General features: G+C 37.6%; 1 protein-coding gene across 3 annotated transcripts in view; it reads left to right on the top strand.

Annotated features, from left to right (window-relative positions):
* The window catches only part of btv (dynein cytoplasmic heavy chain beethoven), a 223,963-nt gene that overhangs the window by 124,778 nt on the left and 73,307 nt on the right, over positions 1–25,878 (top strand). For 2 of the 3 annotated variants that reach the window (XM_083144199.1, XM_083144200.1), the window contains exons 55-64: positions 153–367; positions 3,215–3,448; positions 4,042–4,251; positions 7,296–7,509; positions 12,325–12,576; positions 14,626–14,646; positions 18,434–18,570; positions 19,473–19,558; positions 23,841–24,004; positions 24,895–25,053. In XM_083144199.1, the coding sequence (XP_083000325.1) occupies positions 153–367; positions 3,215–3,448; positions 4,042–4,251; positions 7,296–7,509; positions 12,325–12,576; positions 14,626–14,646; positions 18,434–18,570; positions 19,473–19,558; positions 23,841–24,004; positions 24,895–25,053 (1,692 nt within the window). The remainder of the gene's footprint in view (positions 1–152; positions 368–3,214; positions 3,449–4,041; positions 4,252–7,295; positions 7,510–12,324; positions 12,577–14,625; positions 14,647–18,433; positions 18,571–19,472; positions 19,559–23,840; positions 24,005–24,894; positions 25,054–25,878) is intronic. The other variant, XM_083144201.1, reaches the window with a different exon arrangement.

Raw genomic sequence — 25,878 nt, 5'->3', positions numbered from 1 at the left:
TTCACTCTCTAATCGGGATTATCGAATAAATATACAGTAAAGCAGAATAAAGCATGTAGCCAATGCAAGGAATACATAGATACAGATATAATTTATTGTGTTCTTGACAGCATTTCCAGCCACTTGTGTGATATTATCCATTTGTTTTATAGGCTGGAGTGTCCAAATTGACTGAAGCAAAGAGTGTAGTGGGCCATTTGAAATCACAGGCAGCTGAACAAGAAACAAAACTAGCAGAGAAACAAGAGAAGGCCAACTTTGCTCTCCAAATGATCACAGAGACCATGAAGAATGCTAACACTCAGAAAGTTGAGATGGAGACTCTGAAAGATCACACAATAAAAGAAAATGAACAGCTGATGATTAGGTGAGCTGTAACATGCTTAAGTGCATATGTTTGTGTTCACATTTTGTCCTTTGAACTCAATGTAACAGTAAAAACATTATATCATTTTCTCTTATTATTCCCTGTCTTGGAAAAGCATACAGTCAACTCTCGATACTACGATCTTTCACAGATCCTGGGAAAAGGATCATTATTTCTAAGGGGTCGTTTTTGGAATTTGCACCAATTTTGATCCACCCCCGACCATCCACACACAAAAAAGGGTTAAAATTGTGCTTAGGGCTTCTTTTTAAATGACTCTTGTGCAAAATTACATGTTACATAATTTTAATACAGTGAAATCTCAATTATACTTTCGCGCTAGTACGTTTTCTCTTGTTAGTGCAGATGATTTTTTGTTTTTTTTTCTCTTGGTCCCTGCCAATTCCCCTAAGATTGTGTACTATTATATTTCAGTTATGCAAGTCGCACTTTAAACTGCATACAGGTATCCACTGTCAATTAGCCAACAGCATAAACTGAACTCCAAACAAGTTTTGACAAACTTTCACTTTTTTATGTAATTCACTCTATGACCAGTTTCTTATTGCATGTCCTTTAGAATTATTTACTCAAAAAATATTGTCCTATATTAGGACACAAGGCTTACAACTTAAGTTGGTACCATAGCAGAAATATTATTTAAATATGGCAGTGGAAGGTTTAAGCTGTAAAATTGTAGGTTTTGAGGAATTTTATGTAAAGGCTTGATTGTAAACAGGTCTATTTAACATCATGCCTGAAGGGCTTGAGACAACATAAATGGTAATAAAAAGAATATGAACCCCAATAGAAATTCAATAATTAACCAAGAAACAATTTTACAGAAATTGAATTATACAATTAAATCTTTACGTAAAGATGTATTTCTAATTAAGACTTCCTAGAAATTATAGTAATTTCAATTTAATATCCAATTTTAATATTCATATTTCCCCCAAAAGATCTATCTCAATAGAACAAAGTGTGCTGTGCTTTAACTAAAATAGCCCAACTAAATAAACTACAATATACAACTTAAAAATACAAAACCACTACAAAAATCGCTACTCCCTGGACTTTGTTCCATTCCGAGTATGTCCCTTTTAACAGTCAAAAGAACTCAACTTAACGTGCTTTAACCTCAGCTAATCAGTGGGAAGTGAAGTTCCCACACGAGGCTTGCTTTCGTCCGACCTCCGATATTTCTTAGCCACGCCTCTTTTTCCAAATCAAAGCCATCTGGTGGCAAACTAACTAAACATTTCTCTTTTTACTCTCAAAGACCTTGCATGTGGTTATTACTAGGGCTAGGATTTTGAGGACCTTAATCGCTACATTGGCCAGTTAGCCAGAAGGAATAGACATGCCACTCCTGCGCAAATTGCTGGTGAGTTTGCCAGGGCGTCAGGTGTTCGTGTGTCCCCCCAAACAATTTCATGACGACTTATAGTGTCAGGTTTTATGCTCGGAAGCCCGTTGTGTGTGTTCCACTATCCCCCATCCACCCCTGTGCAGAATACAGTGGTGTATGACACATTGTGACGGGGACGAAGGGAACTGGTCCAATGTCATGTTCTCAGATGAATCACGGTTCTGTGTGTTCAGTGATTCTGGTCATCAATTGGTGTAGCGAGAACCAGGAACACGTTGCCATTCACCGAACATCCGTGAATGTGATAGGTATGGTGGCCCTGGTGTTATGGTATGGGCAGACATCATGAAATATGGACAAACACCACTGCACATCTTTGCAACCGGATCCGTCATTGGAGAATGGTATTGCAACGAGATCCTGACGGGATATGTTCACTTTTTCCGTGGTGCAGTGGACCCTGACTTTGTGTTCATGTATGACAATGCAAGTCTACACTGAACCGCCCAAGTTGAAGAGACACTGAAGCATGAGAATATCTACTGCATGGAATGGCCACTATAGTCCCTGGATCTGAATCCAATCGAGCATGCCTGGGATGTTCTCGGACGACGAGTCTGCCCTAAGGGAAAAATTTGACAAGAAACCCCTGGAACTCATGAACTCTCTCGTGGACAGCATGGCAAACAGATGTGCAGCATGCATTGGTACCCGACGTGGTCATACACCTTACTGATTTGCTCAAAACTCCCTGTATTCATGACAACTGACATTTCATGTCATCACTCCATATTGCTCTCCGTGTGTTTCTTTTGTTTTTCACGTCCTGTTTCTTTCCATGATGGCGAATTCCTGCCATATTTTGTCAATAAAGCTGGCATAATATCTGTTCTCATATATTGGTCACTTACTGTACGCTGACTGTGTTCAAAAAACTTATGACTGAAAATGTGTTAGTTCCCTAGAAATTGTCAACCAGTGTATTAAAATATTGATTGATGTTGGTTTATTTTACATTGCTTTTCTGCCTCTTTTGTCTATTCGTGAAGATGAGAATGAGTGATGATGCGATGAAATTGATGAAGGGACACACAAAGAACACCCACATCGAGGCTGATTCGCATTCAAGATCCCTGGCTACAATGTGCTAACCACTCTGCTACAGAGGCTGACTCATATTGAAAGAACTTACATAAAGAGATATATTCACCATCAGTTGTCATTCCATTTATATTTCACAGGTTGACAAATAAAGCTTTTTACCATATTCAGTAGGTTTTCATCAGCCTGTGAAATATGTGTAATGAATGAAAAATGTTGTTTTTTTTTCTTTCTCTTCTCAAATGTTAACAGTTAATATGTTGTGTGTTTCTTTAACAAATTTAAATATGCTCCATGTTTCTCCATATACATTTATTTTAATAACAATCATCCTTCAGTTTACGTATTACTTGTACATGGTATCTTGCTTGTAGGAAAAAGGAAATAGATTTGGAAATGGCTGAAATAGAACCAGTGATCCAAGAAGCAAGAGCTGCAGTAGGAAATCTAAAGTCAGAGTCACTTTCTGAGATAAGATCTCTACGAGCACCTCCAGACATTATCAGAGATGTATTGGAAGGAGTTCTGAGGCTGATGGGAATTATGGACACATCCTGGAATAGCATGAAGATATTTTTAGCCAAACGTGGAATTAAAGAAGAAATTAGGTAATTTATTTTCAAATTTGTGCATGTGCAGAAAAATTGCCAACAAATTGTTTCTAATTGTCAGTTTCAGATATGTCCAAGGAATTTTATGTGTAATGTTTGTATGCTGAAGGCTGATTTTGCTTAAAATGTGTGAGGGCATGTTGGTTAGTTTTGTGTGCATATCAGCATCCAAGAAGTTCTTACACGACCGAGAGATAGGACAAAAAAATAGTGTTGCATGTGTTATCTTGAATATTTATTCATATTTCAGGGGAACGAAAGATGCTGTAGCAAATTAAATCACTGGATTTGAGTGTTTACTATTGCACAAAACTATTTATATGTGGTTCCTACTAATTTTAGTGGCCACTGCTGCAATCCATTTGGATTTGTGTTGTGTTACTGTTTGGTAGGTTTCTGGTGTGCCTTGTTTTTCTGTGAATCGCTAGGTGCAATACTGTCGCCTGTCCATTGTGTGGATAAATGGAAAAACAGGTACTCAATTCCAGTGTTTTAATTTTTAATTGAATATTTATAGAATTTATTCAAATTTTGCAAAATAGCAGTTTATAGGATACACTTACACATAATTTTTATTATGTTCTTTGCAGGTCATTTGATGCTCGTAAAATCAACCCCGAGAGTCGTTTGGCAGTAGAAAAGTTGCTGAAAGAGAGGGGAGACTCTTTTGATCCAAAAAATGCAAGGAGAGCTTCAGCGGCTGCAGCACCTTTGGCAGCATGGGTAACGGCCAATGTGACATTTGCTCAAATCCTAGAGAAAATAAATCCTTTGGAAAAAGAACAATCCAAACTTCATAGGTAAGAAGAACAGCAAACAGACTTCAAGGTACCAGACTGGATATAATGTGCTTTGTTTGAAGCCAATCGAAGCCCCAGGGGGTGGTAATATGGCAGAGATGTGCATTCTGATTTAAGTCTGCAGAGTGTAGCATCGTCTGTGTCAATAACATGTGAAACATATTTCATATTGCTTACATTACTTTATTTTTTTTATTTTTGCATCCACTGCTCACTACAGTACTCTCAGAGCTTCAGAGCATACATACACGATGTACTCGAATCTGTAGCAGGTGTCCTGGGCATGGATGTTCTTTGTGAGTGTCCCTTCATCAATTTCATCATATCATCACTCATCACCAAAAGTGGCATAAAAGAGAAGTATAAAAAACCAAATCAGTCAAATCAATTATTCAAATATGTAACATTCAAATTATAGCCTACAGCTATATGAATGTGCATGTCAAAAAAGGGTCGATTGGTTATTACAGAGAATAAAATCAAGCTAGAAAATTTTTACTTGATGCTATACAAGTGCATACCCTGGCTATTTTTCTACATAGTCACTTTGACACTCCAAGCATTTGTCGTAGGGTGGAACAAGTTTATGTAGACCCTCTGCGTAGAAATCTGCCACCTGAAATCTCAGCCAGTCAAGAGCTGATGTCTTGAGAACTTCACTATCATCGAAACGTTGCGAAGCAAGCCACTTTTTGAGATGAAGGAACAGAAAGTAATCACTTGGTGCAAAATCGGGACTGTATGGTGGGTGATTAAAACGTTCCCATCGGAATTTTCGAATTGTCGCAACAGTACGGTCAGCTGTGTGTGGGCGGGTGTTGTCATGAATAAGAAGAATTCCAGACCATAACATTCCTCTTCGCCAGTTTTGGATGGCACGTCGCAGATTAGACAGTGTTTGGCAATACACATCTGCTGTGATGGTTCGTCCCGGTTCCAGGAATTCCACGAGGATTACACCTTTTTGGTCCCAAAACACGGTTGCCATGATTTTGCGATGTGATGGTGTTTGCTTGAATTTCTTCTGTTTTGGTGAACTGGTGTGACATCATTGCATGGATTGCTGCTTTGACTCACCAGTGACGAATGATATCCAGGTTTCGTCTCCAGTCACTATGTGAGAAAATAAGTCACCCCCATCCTTCTCTCAGTGGGCCAAAAAATCATGTGCTGATTTCATTCTTTCATCTTTGGAGTGTTCGTCAATATTTTTGGCACCCACCTTGCACACAGTTTGTGATAACCCAGATTGTCCGTTACAATTCGATGCAATGTTTTATCAGACACTTCAGGAAACTCCTTGCCTAGATCAGTAATGGTGAAATGGTGATTGGATTGCACTTTCTCATCAACACGTTGCACAAGGTAGTCCGTCTGAACACTAGGCCTGCCACTCCGCTCGTGGTCATGAACATTTGAACGTCCTTCCCGAAAAGCACGGCACCATTGTCTTACCTTTCCTTCACTCATTACTGTTGGTCCATAAATGGCACTGATGAATGTCAGCTGCACTCAGTCCTTTTACATTCAGAAATCTAATCACTGACCTTACCTCGCATTTGGTGGAATTTTCTATTACAGCATCCATTTCAACTTCCTGCTACTCACTCGTACGCACCTCCACACTGAGAAATATACCTCTGTTGCAGGCACAGAATACTAAAGCATGCTTCCATGCACATGCATCTTCGTCAGTGTTGCCAGTCCCAAGTAAAAAATGATCGGACCTGTTTTTTTGACATGTGCCTCGTATACAGTAATATATTAAAAATTCAGTTTGGACTTTGTAATGATTTTTACAAGTTACACAAGTCATCCAGGTTCCAGCAGAAGTTTACCTCAATCTTACGTGTCATAACTTCCGTTTCCCAATTCATACATTTTCTCAACTGTGCCGATGTCATATAATTTGGCTGAGTGACTTCTCCTTCTTTTTGTCAGCAGTTGGTGTGGGGGGGGGGGATGCAGTGTGTTTCAGCCATGATTTTCTTGCTCGTCTGTGTACACGAGCTGATTACAGGTGAGAGTGGATACCTCCTCCTTTCCTTTAAGTCTAAAATGAAGCAATCAGTCCTGGATGCATTCTTCAAAATTAACAAAAACCTTGGGACAAGTAAAACAAAAGTGACATCCCCCTCCCCCCTACAACAGCTCATTCTCCAACACTGGTGTGCATGGAAATGCGGTCATTGCAGAATTCAAGTCCCCCTTTTTTTTTGTTTGAATGCAGCTGTCTGCATAGGAAATATTGCCCGTATGTCTGTTGCAATAACAGCATGGTAAAATGTAAAGAAAGATCATTTTCTTTCTTCTTCATACTGCTCATAAAAGTTCTGTCTTCAACAGTTGCATTATCTTTATAATGCAGAGGATTTTCTCTTCCGTCACCTGTTGCTCGAACTTCCTGCCGGTGAGTTGTGGGTGGGTCGTCAAAAATCGCTCTATAGAGTACACAATAATCATTGCCAAATTGTTACAAAATAGTAAAATATTTCATGTGTGAAAGTAGTTTTTATTCCATAAATGTAGTGTTTCATCATAATTTACCTAGGATTGTACTAAGTATGAAAATGTGCATGTACATGTTGAATCACACACTTTTATTTTGATGTTCGTTTTGTAATCAAGGGGTCCCAGGTTCGATACCCGGTGGAGGCACATAGTGGTTCAGATTCCACTTTAAACTGTAGGTCCAGTCCCAATTAGCAATACTGTGCATAAAGTGGACTTATATCACCAAATCAACAATCTTTTATTTTGACTTAGAGTCAAAGCATGGAATAATAACAATTTTTAAAGATGAACTACTTTATTATGTCAACAGTGTAGCTAACATACTTTCCATTGTCAGTAACAATCAATTTCCTCTTCATTTTCCCTTTCTTCTTCACATGATCCTGGAACCCATATCGATTGTATGTAAACGTAAGTTACTGGTTATCCATCGGTGAGTAGTGTGTACATTCAACAGATATTATTCTGTATTATGTACAAAGTAGATGCAGAAGAGGCTATTCTAAAATCAAATGCTTCTTAATTTGCAGAAATTTGAAAGTAGCTGAAGATCAGATAGGAAAGTTAAGTACTGGCCTCTCTGATGTGGATAAGAGAGTGTCCGAGTTGAAAGAACAGCTTAACACATACACAAAGGAAGGTGCTGAGATTGAAATTCATTTGAATAAAGCAAAGGAAACAATCAGTGCTGCTGAAGGTTTGGTGGGCAAGCTGAATGATGAGTATGAACGGTGGAAAAAGCAAGTAAGTTTATTATTTATTTATTTATTTGCTATACATATTAAAATAGTATTAATACCAATAAAATTCTTTATGACATGCTATTGGTTACATTTGAAATTTTTGTAAATGCCACAATGCAATTGCACACAAAATTCAGTTTAACTGAACCAGTTCAGAGGTTTGCACTCAAACATTACTAATTAATTTATGAAAAATGACAAGTAACAAATGTTCCATCAATTCGTATACATCCAGGGTTGGTGCCAGAGGGGCTCGAAGGGGTGTTTGCACACACCCTAATTTTCTTCCGCACCCCCTTCAGCACCCCCATTCAAAACCTATGTTGAAAACATTAACTCTTACAGTGTCATATGTCGTAGTACATTGAGCACCTGAATGTTAGGTATTGTAGTGAGACCGCTGTTATTGTATACAACAGCCAAGCATTGAAAGAGAAGCTGCATATATTTTCCTGTACTGTTAGCAGTGTCTACAAAGATCAGAGGCCGTTGTCTTTTCTTTCGACACTATTGTTGTTAAGAATTGTTTCTTCTTTTGTTTTAAGCAACCTGTTTGTGCTTTTCGATATTTACCTACAGCTCAGCGAGTTCTTTTTTTCTTGGCATTGTTGTTAGTCAGTTTAATTGTCCGCCTACTTGTTTCTCTTTTCTCCAAGTTGCACTGGAACAAAAATTTGAGGTTCTTTCAAGATATCATCAGGTCGTGCTCTGGAAATAATTTAACGCAAGTTATATCGTGATGGATAGTTTGCCTGTTAGTATGTTCTATATGTTCCACTTAACATGTTTTGTAAAGTACCACTACAGACTTTGTCGAGAAGCCCAAAGTTCGTGAAGGAATGTGTCACAGTTCATTGATGGGGATACTGTGGCAGAAGGGGATTTAACAAAGATGAAGTTGCCATGCACTTCACATCTTGTTCTGACACTGCAGCATCTGGGGCAGACGGAAGATAGCCAGTGGCGAAATCACAGGGTGCATTACCCCACCTCCCAAACCTTTGTTGGAAACCAATTCTATGGGGGGCAATAGGGCAAACATTGAAGTAACAAAAAATCAAGGCTAGCAGAATCTTAGAGTAGCAGGACAAAATGATACTTAAGATGGAATTACGTAGAAATTTTCACCAAAAAATGCAGGCTCGACCAGGACTTGAACCCGGGTCTCTGGCATACCGTGCCATTGCTGTAACCACTAAGCTACCGAGCCGGCCTGGCCTCACCTGATCTTTTGCTATCGCTGTTTTACCTGTGTGGAATCATCACAGCAATAGCGTAAGATCAGGTGAGGCCAGGCCGGCTCGGTAGCTTAGTGGTTAAAGCAATGGCATGGTATGCCAGAGACCCGGGTTTGAGTCCTGCTCGAGCCTGCATTTTTCGCTGAAAATTTCTACGTAGTACAACTCCTGTGTGTGCCTAATCTACAAAGATGGAATTAGTTTTCATGTATTTCTTTATTTTTTCTTCCGGATGGCCAAGGGCACCTGCAAAAGGGGGGGGGGGGACAGAGAGGCTATTGCCATCCTCAATTTCAAATTTTATGCAAATAAAAATATCTTCTGCAATTATTTTTTTTGTAAATTCGCAAAAGTTCAGAGCTGTAGCTAAGGGGCGGCGAACAATCTAAATTAAACATTATAAAAGAGAGAATGCGGTGCCCTATTAAATTAATATTGTTTTCAGTTTGTAATAATTTGGAACTAAAAATTTTTTTTGCAAGCAAACCGAGCAATATCATTCCTTTCTGTAATGCATTGTAAATTACCAGAGAGAGAAGTAAGACCAGCTATGTACTTCAGACTGTTACTGGTCTTAAATGCATTAACAATTCTTTGGATGAAAAGGAGCGTGCACATTTCAGAGATTTATATCATTTTTGCTGTTGGTTTGTTATGAGGCGGATGAATTGATTATGTAATGCATTTAAATAAAATGTTTTATATATATGTATTAAAGAAACTTTGAATACGTACACAATTTAGTGTTAATATGTTGCATATGAATAGCTTATTGCAGAAAGGGACCTGAGTCACATTTTTGAGGTATCGGAGTTAATGGTATTTTTTATTTTCCTAGTTACAGACACATCTTTTAGTGCAGAAAGGACGTCAGTCACACGAGGCTATAGCCAAGAAAATGCACTGTGAAAAGTGTACTTTAATGCAGAAAGGTACCTGAGTCACTGACTCGGGTCCTTTTCTGCAATAAACCTAGCTACTCTGTAGGGATGGACACTGGCCCCTTTTCACAGAGAGAGAGAAATAACCATGTGGAAAATAAAATTGGCAACTCTGAAACAAGTGACGAGCGATTTTCGTAAGAATATTGCATTTGTAGCCATTGTCTGTAGAGGGTGATATGTGTTAGTGCAGAGCGGTGGCAACTGTTGTGAGATGTGTTGTTGCTTGTATTACAGATATGCAGGACGAGAGTAGTGTTAGCGACGCGAGCGTTGACAGTCCAGGAAAACGTAGGAAAGGAATTCGACATCCGGAAACATATACCAGAAATGTGATTAGAAGTGTAAGGGTGAATGGACAGGAGTATGAGAACTACAGGGGTGTTACAACTCCTGCGATAAGAGTGTGGTCGCCTTGTAAGTGCCCAAAAAAATGTTATGAGCAATTCAAGGAAGACGAACAACGTGCAATTTTTGACATATTGTATAGAATGCAAAGTAAAGATGAACAGGATATACATTTGCAGAGAATAATCCATGTTGAAAATGTTAAGACACATCGTCCATGCAAAGAAGATGCTACGTTACACAAAGAGTTGTTTAAGTACCATGTACTACTGGCAAGTAGCAAAATACAAGTTTGTCATGAAGCGTTTTGCAGACTTTATGATGTGTCAGAGAAAAGAATAAGGCATTTACGGAAGTTACTGTTAGAGGGCAAAATACCTCATGATATGCGCGGACAGAGCAAAAGTGGGAATATGATTAAGGCTGAGGATATACAGGCAGTGCATGGACATATCGCGTCTTTTCCAACTAAACGTGGACTTTATGCAGACATCAAATACCTACATGAAAACCTGTCAAATCAAAAGATGTATGAACTATATAAAGAAAAATACCCTACGTCCAGAATAAAATACAGTTTCTACTACAAGTATTTTAGGGAAAATTTTGCGCTTCGTTTCGGGAGGCCACAGGTAGACACGTGTTATGTTTGTGAAGAACAGACTAACCAAATGAGAGGATATTTCTCGTCTTATTTCTCACAGTTTCCACTTTTATTGCAGAAAGGTACCGGAGTCAACTTTTTCATCTCCACTGTCTCTAGCAGCATACTTCCGGGGGGCGCATTGAGAGTTGCAAAATTAACTATTCATTATGCTGAATATTTGAGCCAACAACGGTACATTTCTTTCTTACACTATCAATATTATACGATTTTTCTTGTATTTCTCGGAACTCTGCAAAAGTGACTCAGGTCCCTTTCTGCAATAAGCCATTCATATGTATTTATTTATATTTTACGTTGCTCCATGTTGCATATGTGAAAAGCATACATTGTACATGAAAGTTTACAAAAAGAATTAGATTCATCATGCATTTTCTGTCTTTTAAAAATACAGTTTGTGTGCTTGTTTTCAATTATTAGCTAATGTGAAATTGAACGTGTTGAAAAAATATTTTAAATAGTTTCTGCAACACAAATGCTTTAGCACCGACTTCTCCTTTTTTTGCTTGATTTACAAGGATGATAACGTATTTGATAATTTGATACTACTACTACTACTGCTGCTGCTACTACTACTACTACTATTATGTCATTATTATTATTATTATTATTATTATTATTATTATTGTTGGCACATTTATCCTGCTACTTGCCCCCCCCCCCCCCGACAAAAATTCATGGTTCGAAAACAACATGCATGCATATTTCATGCTTTCTTTATTTTCAGCATCACACCTCCTAAATTTTATTCTGCACCCCTTCAGCACCCCCAGATGATTAATCCTGGCACCATGCCACCACTGCATACATCACGTAATATTTGGACCTGGGATCATTCCTGATTAAAATCTGATATATCTTTTACGCTGAGGAGGAACGTTAGATTGATTCATCGTGCATTGTGATAAAAAATAATCCTCTTCATCTTCTGTACTGTTCCACCACCACTCTCTTTCTATTATGTTCCAGTTTCCCAACTCTTCTCACAGTCTCCTTGCTCTTTCTGCTTTTGCCTTGCTCGTCTCATTGACAGTTTTCCCATTTCTTATGTCCAAATTGCCTCAACCATGAATGCACTAACTTGTCATGGAACTTCGCTACCTGTGCACTCTTTCGAATCTCTTATTTTTTTATTATATCACTTCTGGTCTATTATATGCCTCAAGAATTTCATATCCACTACCTCATGTGCTCCATATGTAAGAATTAGTGCTCTTGTAGTTTATGGCTGTTACAAGCATAATAACACAAGTTTGTTATATTGTCTCAGGAGAACACACCCTCCCTTCATCGGACATTTATGAAGGCAATGTGTGTGTATCAACCATAATCAACAAGAGAGATAATTCTAGAAGGCAAACAATACGTACATACCAAATATCCATATGTAAGTATAGGTATGGTTACTGATACTTCTGGCATGTGCAGAAGTGCTCATGACTCATGTAGTTTGTATGGTATATTATCTTTGTTATCTTAGCAAAATGTAAAGGGTATTTAATTCAAGTAAACTTTCCATACCTTTTGTCATGAATCAATTATTCAGTTTGTCTGGAAAATTTGTGGGTGATATTTGGTTATTAAACTACAAAGGTAATTAAATCTGAATCTAATTTTCTTTCCAGTTGAGTGAAATGTCGCATGATGTTGAAGACCTTCCTCGCAATGTTTTGTTGGCTGCTGCATTCATTACATACCTGTCTGCAGCTTCTGAAGATGTTCGGAAACAAAAGATGGAGACTTGGCAGGCATTTCTGGGAGTGGAGGAATTTTCTCTGAAGAAATTTTTGGGCAGTGAACGAGAACAGCTTCAATGGCTTTCAGAAGGCCTACCTTCAGATGAACTCTCTGTGGAGAATGCATTAGTCATATTACAGGTTAATATCGTGGTTGTTTTTATTAATTGTCATCCAGTGTTGTCGTGTTGCTATGTTCTTTTATAAATCGCTTATCAATATGGTCCATGAATGAACCCTCAAAAGGAATATCCCAATCAGACTCATTGTTGTTTGATTTTCATTGTTGAATCCTTCAGACAGATGAACTTATTTAGACAGTCTATCTGCCATAACACCATGCTTCTTGTGACCTTCAACATACCATCATAAAACTCTCTAATTTACGAGGTGACTGAAATGGATTTTATCCTTGTATTTACTTTACAAAGCAATGACATATGAATTGTATCTTTATATTTAAATAAATACAGTGGGAACCAGATTTTACATTCCATGGTTTTACATTTTCCCACATTATATATTCAATGTTCATGGTCCCACTAGAGTAAAATCTATAAAAGTTTCCTCGTATATAGTTCTAGATATATCAAAGGACATGAAATCAAGTGTTTGGTCACAAGTACACATTCAGCATTGTCTTTAGCTATATACACCAGATCATCTTTAGTTAATATTTAGGGATGAGACAGATTACTTGGTAAATTTCTGAATTTCCCCCCAAACCAATGTATCCACAACTAGCTTGTAATTTAGTAGGAAATTCTCCCAATTTATTTACAGTGGAACTCGATTTTGCATTTTTCAGGGGACCAAGTTAAAAGAACTTAAAAATGCAGGAAAATGTAAAATCCAGGAAACTTTTATAGATTTTGCTCTAGTGGGACCATGAACATTGAATATATATAATGTGGGAAAATGTAAAACCATGGAATGTAAAATCTGGTTTCCACTGTATTTATTTATATTTATTTAAATATAAATATACAATTCATATGTCATTGCTTTGTAAAGTACGTAAATACAAGGATAAAATCCATTTCAGTCACCTAGTTATAATAACAATAGCCCATGGTGCAACAGCCCATGAAGACCAGAAGACCTGCTGAGGTGGGAGATCATCCAACGCGGTGATGTGTGGTCAGCATGACAAACTCCCAGTTATTGTAGATTTCCATGACTGGGTCAAGCTACTTGTTCGTAGCTCCTCAATTTCCTCACAATGGTGGGTGGAAACCGGTTCCATATACAGATTGAAATCTCAGGAGAAAAGTTGTTATGCTTCCCCCAGGAGACTCGAACTTGCATGCATCCCATAGCCAGAATCCAAAGCATGACACCTTAGACCACGCTGTCAAGGTGTGGGACAGTCACCTAGTTACAAACACTAATTAAGGAGATTACTGAACTACGGTATTCATATTCTTCAAGGAGCATTTACAACTTTATATTAGATCAGTAGAATGTTGGTTTTGGTAAATGTTATATTGGCACCTCACCGGTATAGGGGAGAAATTAATATCAGTCCATCCTTAGATGTTATATTTGAGAAATTGTAATAAAGAAGCATTTTATAGGTTCTTCTATTCACTACTGTTTTTGTTTCTCATTTATACTGCATCTGAGATATTGATAGATGACTCGGATTACACAATGGTCACCTAAAGATACTGCATTTCAGTGCATTTCATATTGTCAACTTTCACATACCTAAATCGTTCTTCTGTTCTTTGTTAAATTAAGACCAACTTACTTCAATAATTGCATAGATGAAGTTCTATATTTCCACGATGTAGTTTTCATTCTCTTTCTGATTTATTTTGAAGAACCATAAATCAAGTGCTACAGGACAGAAGCCAAGCCCAAAGTTATGTGTTAGTTGACCCCACTAAAAGTTAGAGAGGCTTGCCAGACTACTTAAATAAAACTCTGACTTACAGTAGCAGCAACATTATAAAAAAAATTGCCATATCTGTATCTGTTACTACAAAAGAAACAACGCATTTTGACAGAAGTGATTTGACAGATTTATGTTATTAAATCCTTGATTTTTTTAACAAACTTCAATCTTTTTTATATTAACAATTACATTGTAAATCATGTATATACCGGTAATTTAGGTAGACAGTATTGGTATATGGAAAATACATTAATGATTACATTTTGTGATTCCTTTTCTTATCCATACAGATAGCATGTCTGGCAGCTGGGGTAAGATTTATTGTAAAATATATGTTGTTTAAATTACGCACACTGTTGAGTTTGAACAAAATGTGAATTTATCACATATATACACTTTTATTTCAGCACTAAAATATAATTTTACAATTCAGTATTTCAAGCATCACAGTTTCACTAGCTTTAACATTTTTTTTTCTGTGCCTGGAATATCATCAACATATATATATTTTTTTTTAACACAATTTATTTTTTCAACCTAGGTTGTCAAAAATTCATGCATGTGTGTGAGAGATTAAATAAAAAAAATGAAAATTCTTTGTACGTAGTTGATATTTTTTTGGTGCCTGTGAAGTCTGTAATTATGAACAGTCAGGTACCAGTACCATTATGTTGCTACTGTCTATTCTTTGCCTCAAACTTTTGTTCCAAAAATATATTTTAATTTGCTTATACTCAGTGGCGAAGCGTGCTTTCTCTGGAAGGATAGGCACAGGACGGAGCAGGGATTGAAAGGGGGGGGGGGAGCTGTGAATTTTTTTTTAAAAAGTAGTATGTTAAAATATAGCCCCTAGAAAATAAAATATAACACATTACCTGAATCTCGTCTACTGCTGTTCGAAAAAGTCGGGATAGGGATTGTAAAGGATAATGTAGTGATTAAGCCTCTCGCCTTATAATCAAGAAGTAGAAGGTTCGATTCCCCCTGGAGGCATTGGTTCAGATTCTACTTTAATCTAGTCTCGATTAGATATCTGAGAATAAAGGTGCTTCTGTCTCGAAGGTCAGAAAACAGTGACGATGGGACTCGATGTTCTGACCACGCGTCACCCAATGAAAAAGCCGTTTTGTCAGGCCTTAGCCTCTTACATTTGTTATATTAAAGCTGCTTGTAAAAATTATTTGCTACTTCAATAACAGTATTGTAAATGTTTCTCGCATTAAAGAAATGGATCACTTGACCGTCACTTAGTATTTATTTCTTTTCAATGACGACCTCCGCGGCGGATTGGTTATAACAGCGTGCTACGACAAGGGCCTCAGGTTCGAACCCCTGGGCATGGGTGTTCTTTGTGAGTGTCTCTTCGTCAATGTCATCATATCATCGCTCATCCTCATCTTCCCAATTAGGCAAAAATGGCAGAAAGCCAAGTAAAATAAACTAAATCCATCATTCAATTATTTCTTTTTAACACTTTTATGCATATAATTCTTCTTCAACACTCGACTTTTTTTAAAAATTATAATACGATTTAGAAAATGATGAAATGCTAAATGAGAACACGGACACCTTTCTGTGTCCAGACCAGAAAATTTCAGTAAAATGGATATTCTCAATACGTTTGGACTGTACTTTGCCCCCTTTTAAAAGTAGCGCGTTTTCAGTTATGTCACTAATCATGAATGGAAATTTCGTCTCAATATCCCTTTCCTCAAAGAAATAAAATGCTTTCCCTCTCTGAATCGAGATTGGTGTGGGGCACATCCAGCAGCTAACACTTCTCGAAAAGCGGTTTCTCAAAAGAGCTGAAAGCACCAAACTTAATACTGGTAACCAACTTACATGCATTATTTGCAGTTAGAATTCTAATAATGCCTACGTTGATAGGTTAGGAGGCCAGTTTTAGAGGTGTTAGCAACACATTTTCGCGACGTGTTAGCAGCTGGGTGTGCTTCGCTCCCAGAACAGCTCTGAATCTTCCATGGAAACGCTGCTGCAACAAGCTCTGTGCGTCCACTGCCTGCTTCGTCACGCGTTCGTACACGATCGGCACTCTTCGGATGAAGTCGGAGGCCGGCCTCTCCGTGCACGTTACAGGCGAATGCACCCCTGAAATTATGTTTTCCCGCATGAATTTCATAGGTTGTTATGGGACCAGCTGAGGCACTCTCAGCCGGGCCTCGCTGAATGCGCAGATACGGTTCCAGGCAGGGTTGCAAACTTGCGGTAATTATCGGAAGACCTAGAATTTCAGTTTTCATTTTTTAAGCGTCGTTTAATGAAATTATAAGTAATAAAATAATCCGTAATAGACAAATATATTAGGGTAGGCCCGGCCTCCGGGCCTCTTAGGATGCTTCGCCACTGCTTATACTTACATTTATACCTAGTTTGGAAAGGAATATATTTTTTTTAAATTGCAGCATGAAATGACATTACAGTAAATGTCCTACAGATACAGTACATAATGATGTTCGTAGTTCTCCCCTCTTATAAGAATATCCTACTATTATGAAGATATCATACCTCACTCTCCTCCTAATACTGCTTTACATCTTGATTAGGCACAATTCCTGCCATATAAAAATCTAGATGTCAGAGGATTAAATATACAGCATACACCATCTGTACTGTACTGCATATACTACTGTCTTACTGTACTGTCAATTGTCAATGCAGGGTGTCCCAATAATATGGGCTTTTTTAAATGGAGCAAAAGAGGTACCTGTTTTAGCAATATAAATATTGAAGACAGAACTGCAACCTTACACTTTGCCATTTATGAAGCAATCACATTCACATTCATGTCTGAATATTATGTTCTGCAAATGTGACCACCTTGATGTTGTTTGCACTCAAACAGCCTGCAATCACAACATGTTCCAACATCTCAGTAAGAATGGTCCTGGTGTCCATATCAGTGTTGTTTTTGATCGCCTGAATGTTCTGTGGCTGACTTGCAAGCGCCTTGATTATCCTATGCCCCTATAGGAAGTAATCACAAACAGCTAGATCAGGTGACCTGGGAGGCAAAGTAATTTGATCATTCCTTGAGATGACACAGTTGCTGAAAATGTGGCATGCTGCCTCCATGAAAATTTTTGTTCAATATAATAAAGCCCAGTTGGCATAAACTAAGTATTGAAATTTTCTGTGCAACATTGTATATTTTCTTATCTTCACAAAAATATTTTATCACAATTTATTATTACTGTGCACACAAAAAGGAAACACAAACTAAAATTGCCTATGGAAACGAAAGTAAAATAAGCTTTATAAATAAAGTGAAAAATATGAAAAGTTGAATGCCATCCTTTTTTGTCATTCTTATTTTGTACTACAGGTTATTGTAAATTTCGATAAGATTAAAATTTATTTTTGCAAATTTGGTTAGTAACCAATTTTAGAAGCAATATTTTTCACATGACTTGAGAACATGCACAGGCAGACCTGTTCCATTTATCTTGCATGTGGGCAGCAGGGATATTGAATAGAAGAATGATAATTACAAAGCATAGCTTTCCCTTCCACTATTGCTCCTTCTTCCATTATTTTAATCTGTACATATCATCAAACCGCCACACACGTTGTTTCTTCATCCTACACAGCAAACTGAAAGCTCGAAGAGCAGATGACAAATCAGCAACAAATAAATAGATGACATATCAACATGATGGATCATCTTTTGAGCACAAGGCTAGCAACTTTGGAAGTCTCATTTCTGCCTTAAATTGAACGCAGAGAAATGTCATGCTTAGCGAAAGAAAGGGGGAATCGAGTGGGCAGTACACGCTGCTGCGAAGGCTGGTAACTGCAACCCCCCCCCCCCCCTCCTCCATGCAATCTGATTCAATCTCAGGTGTTCAATGGTGGAGCTGTCTGGCGTCACTACTTGCGTGAAGACTTGTTTTTGTTCGCTTCCTCCAGAGATAGTGGAACAGAGTATAGGGTGTAGTTTTAAAAATTGTTGTAAGTAAAATTTAGTGGAAATGTCCATTATGCTGCTGATACTATCATGACTGATTTTTTTCTTTTTAACATTTGCAGTTTTCATTGTGATAAAATGTGCCATTTTATAATGCAACTTTTCATTTTCAGACGACCCTACGACCTTTCTTAATCGATCCCTCATCTTTGGCAACAGAGTGGCTGAAGGTGCACCTGCAGGAAAATACAGTTGAAGTCGTTTCACAGTTCAATGAACGCTTTACTACAATTCTTGAGCTGGCCATAAGGTAACATTTGAATATTAAATTCCTCATTTGGTTTGGATCTCATGTATGGTAACAGACCTTAAAAATTGTAGTTCATACTATTTGTGTCAATTATTGTATAATGCTATGTGATAGGAAATAAGATAGAATAATATATATAAATTGTTTTAATGTTTTATAAACGGTGAGAAATTCAAAGCTGTGAGTGAACAACTATTTATTGGATTATCGTGGCAGACATGAAATTATCATGCTTTGCTGCCTATACTATTATGACTGCTTTCTTTATTGATCATTTGCATTTTTCATTGTGATAAAATGTGCCATCTTTATTTTATTTTTTGCCGTATTTTTGTTGTTTTACTGAGATCATTTTTTCAACATTTTGATGTAATTTTTCATGAACTTAACATAATTTTAATAACATTAAACAGGTTGTGAATTGTACCATTTTTTTACCTTGGCATAGAATGCAAGATTATTAGGTGCATGGATAATGTAGATGTGTTTTGCATGTGTAAAGATACACAAAATGCCAGAACATTGGATAAGTCCATGCCATGATTACATAGTAAAAATAAGCTCCAAGGTAATTTGAGTGAATACAGTAGTTTTTGCATAGAACTCAGACTTTTACAGTGAGCTTGCAATGTAATACATATAATCTGAGATTTATAACTTTGTAACACTCATTAAAAACCAGGGTGCAATTTGTGTCTCGATTTAGAACCTGCCATTTCGTGCCCTTACTGAAACCAGGAAACTACTAAACCGACCTATCTTTTCATCATTTTTACCTTCTAGACACTGTGTGTTTTATGTATTCTTATAAACATCGAACTCTTGCTAACATATGAAGAAAAACTATGGCACTGACCTCCAAGTGATGTAACTAATTTGTGTACTTTTTCATTATACTATAGATTTGGCAAGATCCTAATAATTCAAGAAGTTGACTACATTGACCCTGTGCTCTTTCCAATTCTTAGAGGTGATTTCATAAATCAAGGTAGGTTCTTTAAATTTATTTATTTATTTTTTAGAACACTAGGGAAATCAAGTAAAAACAACATTAAATAATTTTTGAACAATAATGGTATAGGTATGAAAATGAAAATAATTGAACTAGCTAATATAGTTATATTAGAACTTACTAAGAAGTTATGTGAAATTCTAAGTTGTTGAAGTTGTGGGGAGGCCAGAGGCTAATTTTTTAGCTCAATGCGAGAGCACATTGATTGATTGATTTTAAAATTATGGATATGTCAGCACATAGGCTATTTGTGCCCATCATGCTACATGGGGATGAGCCCCTTAACTGAAACGAGATGAAAGACTGGATCCTAACAAAAAAAAAGTCTTAAAAATTTCCTTCATCAATTTCTAAAACTAATAATGTTGTTGACTACTATCGACACGTAGCATACATAAGGACAACACAGTCTCACATAGATTTATACCGTGCGTCCATTTCGATCTGCAGCCAAGAGATCGGGAGAAGCGTGGCGGGCGGCACTGACGGAGATGCCGACATTTGCGGCCTGAAGTGCCCGCTTATTTTTATGGACATATGCAGACATTTATATAAATATTGCAAAACGAGCACTAACCTGTGTTATAAGAGTATGGTTTTAATTTTAGTAGCTTAGTGACTGTATGTGCCGATGATTTTGACACGCCCACCTCTTGTGAAACACGGCGTAGAGGTTTGTTTGGAGAACGTTCTAACGCTGCATCAATATCATCGAGTTTTGCTTCGGTTAGAATCCGTCGTTTTTGCTTAGGTGTTTTAAAATTTAACGATACAGTTTCTCGTAATTTAAGGACAAGATATCTAACCGTATCTCTGTGTGGAGTTGAAACGCATGGGAATTTCTGTACAAATTACCTACACACGTCTCTACACGAGTTTGTTTTCACGTAGGTACGTGTCATACATAAAAAAACTTTGTTCTAACGTGAATCTTGCGGCTGGCATTCCAATCGTCTCACTGACACGTCACACATACACACTACAATAACACAAACAAGTAACTGCAAGTAACCAAGAATAACACTCTTGCGCACAGTACGAAATTAACACACTCTTGGTTTACATTGCTCGCCACTATATTTACAACTCTGTCTTCATCTAGTCGCGAAGGAACAAAAAACTCGAGCTCGGATATTTCGGATTGCGAGGAAGCTCACGAAAACCATTCACTTTTATCGGTTTTGTCTGCAGTGTAATCCTGATACAGTGTTGCACATTCGAAACCTCCAAACGATTCCCATCGCCACAAAACTCTTTCAAGGATATAAACTTAAGCAGGACGTTACTGATCAAAACCATGATTAAAATGCTTTTTTATCTGTGGCTCTTAACATCGTTTCTATAGCGTATTTATTTGTGTATATAAGAGCAGAACTTGGATGAATTACAGAAGAACTTTTGCGTGTTATAACACAGGTTAGTGATCGTTTTGCAATATTTATATAAATGTCTGCATATGTCTATAAAAATAAGCGGGCATTACAGGCTGCAAATGTCGGCTTCTCCGTCAGTGCCGCCCGCCACGCTTCTCCCGATCTCTCGGCTGCAGATCGAAATGGACGCACGGTACTAGCTGTCGGCCAGTGGAAGTGAGGCTAACTTTTGGATGGTCAGAAGGTCACCCCTTACACCCCTGTTAGATCATTAACATGGAATGCCAAAGATCTATGTTCAATTCCATGTTATAGAGCCACAATTTTCACGTAACTTTTCAGTAAGTTATGAAAGTTAAATACAGGGTGGCACAGAGAAACAGCAAAATTTGAATGTGGACTTGGCAACACTGTAGCACCGGCATTTGTTTGGGACCGATGCCACATCATTGAGGAGGCTTTGCCATTTAGTAATGATGCTGCATTGGAATGGTTCGGAGTGTGCTTTCGCTGTGCAAGCTTTTTATAAGAACGGTGATAGTGTGACTGCAGCGCAAAGGGTATTTCGACAGCATTACCAGCTAGGAAGTCATGCTCGTGTCCCATCAGCTTGTGCAATTACAACATGGGTGCGTAATTTCGAAGAAACCGGTTCAGCATTGAAGAAGAAGCCCCCAGGTAGAGTTCGAACAGTACATATACCATAGAATATTGAAGCAGTTTGAGCTGCCATTCAGAGGAGCCCTTGCCACTCCGTTCGACAACATGCATCAGCCCTACAGTGTAGTCGAAGAAGCGTACAAAGAATACTGCATGAAATGAAGTTCCACCCCTATAAGTTACAGATTGTGCAGCAATTACATCCTGAAGACCCTGTGTTGCATTATAAGATTTGCGAATTGGTATTGGCTAAGGTTAACGAGGACACCAATTTCCTTAACAACTTGTGGATGTCTGACGAAGCCCATTTCCACCTTAGCGGCTATGTTAACAAACAGAATTTCCGTTACTGGTCACAGGAAAATCCTTGTCAGCTTCATATAGCACCAAGGTTACAGTATGGTGTGCGGTGTCAAGTCATGGTGTTTTCCACCCTTATTTTTTTGAAAGTGAGGAAGGCATTGCAACAACAGTGACATCAGATCGATATGTTGCTATCCTTGAAACATTCTTTACACCGAAATTGCAAGATGCACATCTTGACATCAACAACATGTGGTTTCAGCAGGACGGAGCCACGTCACATACTGCTCGACAGTGGATGGAGGCGATTCGCAAATTGTTCGGAAGGCGGATCATTTCACGTAATGGTGACATTTCATGCCCTCTGAGATCCCCTGATCTCAGTGTTTGCGATTTATTTCTGTGGGGACATCTCAACAGTAAAGTGTACAGCACACGTTCTGCAACCACTGCTGAACTGAAACAGAAGATTGCAGCAGAAATCACTGATATTCCTCGAGACATGATACAGCGTGCATTCCAGAGTTTCCACAGCAGACTTTCAGAATGTGTACGTCGATGGAACACATCTTTCTGATGTAATCTTTAAGATTCCATTCGATTCCTTTGTAAATCCACTAAGAACTCAAGGGAAGTACTTATGTTCTGTGTATTTACACAACCTTTTACACGTTGTACAATATGTATATATAATATGGGATGTAGTTTTATTTATGAAATGGGAAAGTGTTATGTGCAGACAATAATCTTATGCTTTCTTTATTTTTTTGTTTTTCAAATATGGAATATATAATGATTAAATTACAAATATTTGCTGAGGTTCTCCCTGGCTCTCGTTTTAGTAGTGTTTTTTTAAAAATATACTAATAATTTGGCCTCCAACAGATGTATTTATTTGGGCAAGAGATCGCACATTCATATTGTTGTTTGTTTGGTTTATTTTACTTCGCTTTTCTGCCACATTTGGTTATCATGAAAATGAGGATGATGTGATGAAATTAATGAAGGGACCTCGAACAATCCAGGCTGGGATTCGAACCCGTGATGAGCGTGCATTCTTGTTTCTGTGTGGTACTCTGCAGTGAATAATGAAATAATTTGAAATGAAAAATGTATCTCAGAACTCAATAAGCCAAATGAATGTTATTGAATAAAGTACAAAAAAGTGTGTTTTGTTACCTGTTTTGTTTCTGTGCATAAAGTGGACTTAAAACACCAAATCATGGAGTGGTTATCACAGCGCGCTATGACACCAGGAGTTCCGGGTTCGAACCCCGACTTGGGCATGGGTGTTCTTTGTGTTTGTCCCTTCATTAATTTATCGTATCATCTTCGCAATTAATCAATCTTGCTTGATTTGGTTTATTTTACTTCGCTTTTCCGCCACTTTTGGCTAATCGCGAAGATGATTCATTATAATTGATGAAGGGACACACTCAAAGAATACCCATGGCCAAGCCGAGATTCGAACTCAGGATATCTGGCTTAGTAGTCAAATCAAATCTTTTTTATTTTCAAATGGGGGGTGGGGGTTACATGTACTCTTTTTAGTACTCATTCATCATTTTGCAATCTTTTCCTGTTATTGACGTTCTATTTTTAGGAATACTGGGCCCTAAATTGGTGGAGGGGTATGAGCCCCCCCCTTGAGCACGCCACTGATTGCTACCCCAAGTGTCGACGTCACCACACGTCACTGCTTTTGGTTTGTTTGCAGCCACTCTTTCATGATTATCAACAACGTAGATCAAGTTGTAAATTATCAGAAATCATAATTTCAAAATTCTTAACAAAACTACATGATGGAATCAGTAGCTTGCCCCTGTAATTTGTGTGTGCTGTTTGATGTGAAATTTGTAAAATTATATAAGTGAATACTTGGGCAGTTTTTCTGATTGCTTTTCTTATTTATAATTGTAAAGGTCCTCGAAGGGTTGTACAAGTTGGAGATAAACTTATTGACTACAACGACAATTTCCAGCTATTCCTTACAACTCGCAATGTTGATCCAGAAATTACACCTGATGCTGCATCTGCCATAACATTCATCAATTTCACCACAACATGGGCTGGTCTCACAGGACAGGTGAGATGAAGTAGTGGAGTTCGGTGAACATCATGTACATGTTGTCTAAGGGAGTGCATTAGTAATATATATGGTCAGTTTTCTCTGTTCCGTTCATATTTTATAGCTTCTGCAAGCATCACAGTTGTGTCTGTTCTTTGCATTTTGCAGAAATGTTGTGTGTGGACATAACATTTTAGGTAACAAAATTATGTATCTTCTATGAATTTCTGTTTCCTTCATGGCTCAACATTGTTGAATTTGGAATATTTGTTAATGTACATTATGTTTCTACCTTTTAGGTTGATCGCAACAGTGATGAACTGGATGAAAGAAGCATCTGTGCCTTTTCTGTGTTTGCAGTGTTCATGATATAATTAGAAAAATCAAGATTGAGTTGAAATGTTCAGTCAAGATGTAAGAATAAAAACTTAACAGAATGTACACAGTTTTGTATATCATTGATAAAGTAAGTTAAAGTTCACTGTGCATATGAAGGCACATTTAGGGGATGGGGTGGGGGGCAGGCTAGGGCCCCACACATTTTCGATCTCAGCCATTTTGGAGGTGATGTGATCAGCACCATGTTCCAGCCATCTTTACCCCCCAGGGTTGCCCAGGTACCCATTTATTTGAAGCTGGGGGAGTCCCAGAGCTGCTTTATCCAGGGACAAGGCCAGAAAAATTCCAATCTTAGATCACCCACCCTGTTTGAACCCGGGTCTCCTGCGTGGCAGTCAGACACCATACTGACTACACCACCACGGCTCTCATTTGTATCTCGTTGTGTCTGAAAACTGTGTTGGCTTGCAAATTATTGCTTATATGTTTTTAAATTTTGATGAACATAGTAGCATTAGAAGCAAAATCACAGTAGTACCCAAATATTTAAATAATTTTGATCTCCTTAGCTACTGGCGACAGTGTTGAAATTTGAGAAGCCTGAGTTGGAGGAGAGGAGGAGTCAGCTCCTGCGGCAGGAGGAGGAGTTGAAGATGAAGCTTGGCCAATTGCAAGAAGTTCTCCTCCAAGAATTGGCAAATGCACAGGGGGATATTCTTCAAAATAAGGTAATGTATTTCTCCTGTCTGTCTATTGTTTGTATATCTTTTATGTAATTAAGGCAGTGACACAAGAGGAAAAGGCAGTGAATGCAAACTCTGAAGAAAACCAACATTATTTTAATAACACTACTACTAGACTATCAATATACGCAGTATATAAATTTTTGAAAATTTTAAATTACACAGTAAATTTTTCTTGCATGTGGAAAGAAAATAATGATTTTTGACTTCAGTAGAATCATAAAGGTTGTTTCATTGCTTATATTAGGTTCAGTTTGGTTATGTTCAGGGAGGTCAAGTGGTTATTATTTTTAAAAACTGATTCTTTATTATGTCTTCCACTTGATGTTTATTAAATTTACTCTAATGTTGAGTAGGTGTTTGATCATTGAGAATATTGATGTGATGAATTTGTTTTCTCATAAATTAATATCAGTCAGAAATGTCATATCGAAACTAGTTTTGGAAGTAAAATTTTGATATTTAAATGATTCCAATATTAATTTTCTTACTTTCAAACTTTTTTGATATAGTTTTGACAAATGTAATACAATGTTATACTGTCCTTTTGTGAGAAAACCCTAACTGATCTGTTCTTTGTTGGTTTTCGTGTTTTCTGCTTTCAGATTTCTTAACTTTATTAACTGTCATTAATATATAAAAACTGTTTCTGTACCAGTGTAAAAATATAAGAATATTTGAAATACACAAATGTAATTTTTGGAACATTTTGTCATTAAACAATGGTGGCGATTAGGTGTTGGCATTTACCCCCCTCAATTTTTGCCTCTTTTGCCCCCACACTATGCTAAACCTTATCTACCAAGGGAA

Source organism: Lepisma saccharinum, chromosome 1 (genome assembly GCF_977018435.1).
Source record: "Lepisma saccharinum chromosome 1, izLepSacc3.1, whole genome shotgun sequence".
Lineage (NCBI taxonomy): Eukaryota > Metazoa > Arthropoda > Insecta > Zygentoma > Lepismatidae > Lepisma > Lepisma saccharinum.
The sequence above is the reverse complement of the archived record's forward strand: the minus strand, read 5'-3'. Positions and strand labels throughout refer to the sequence as shown.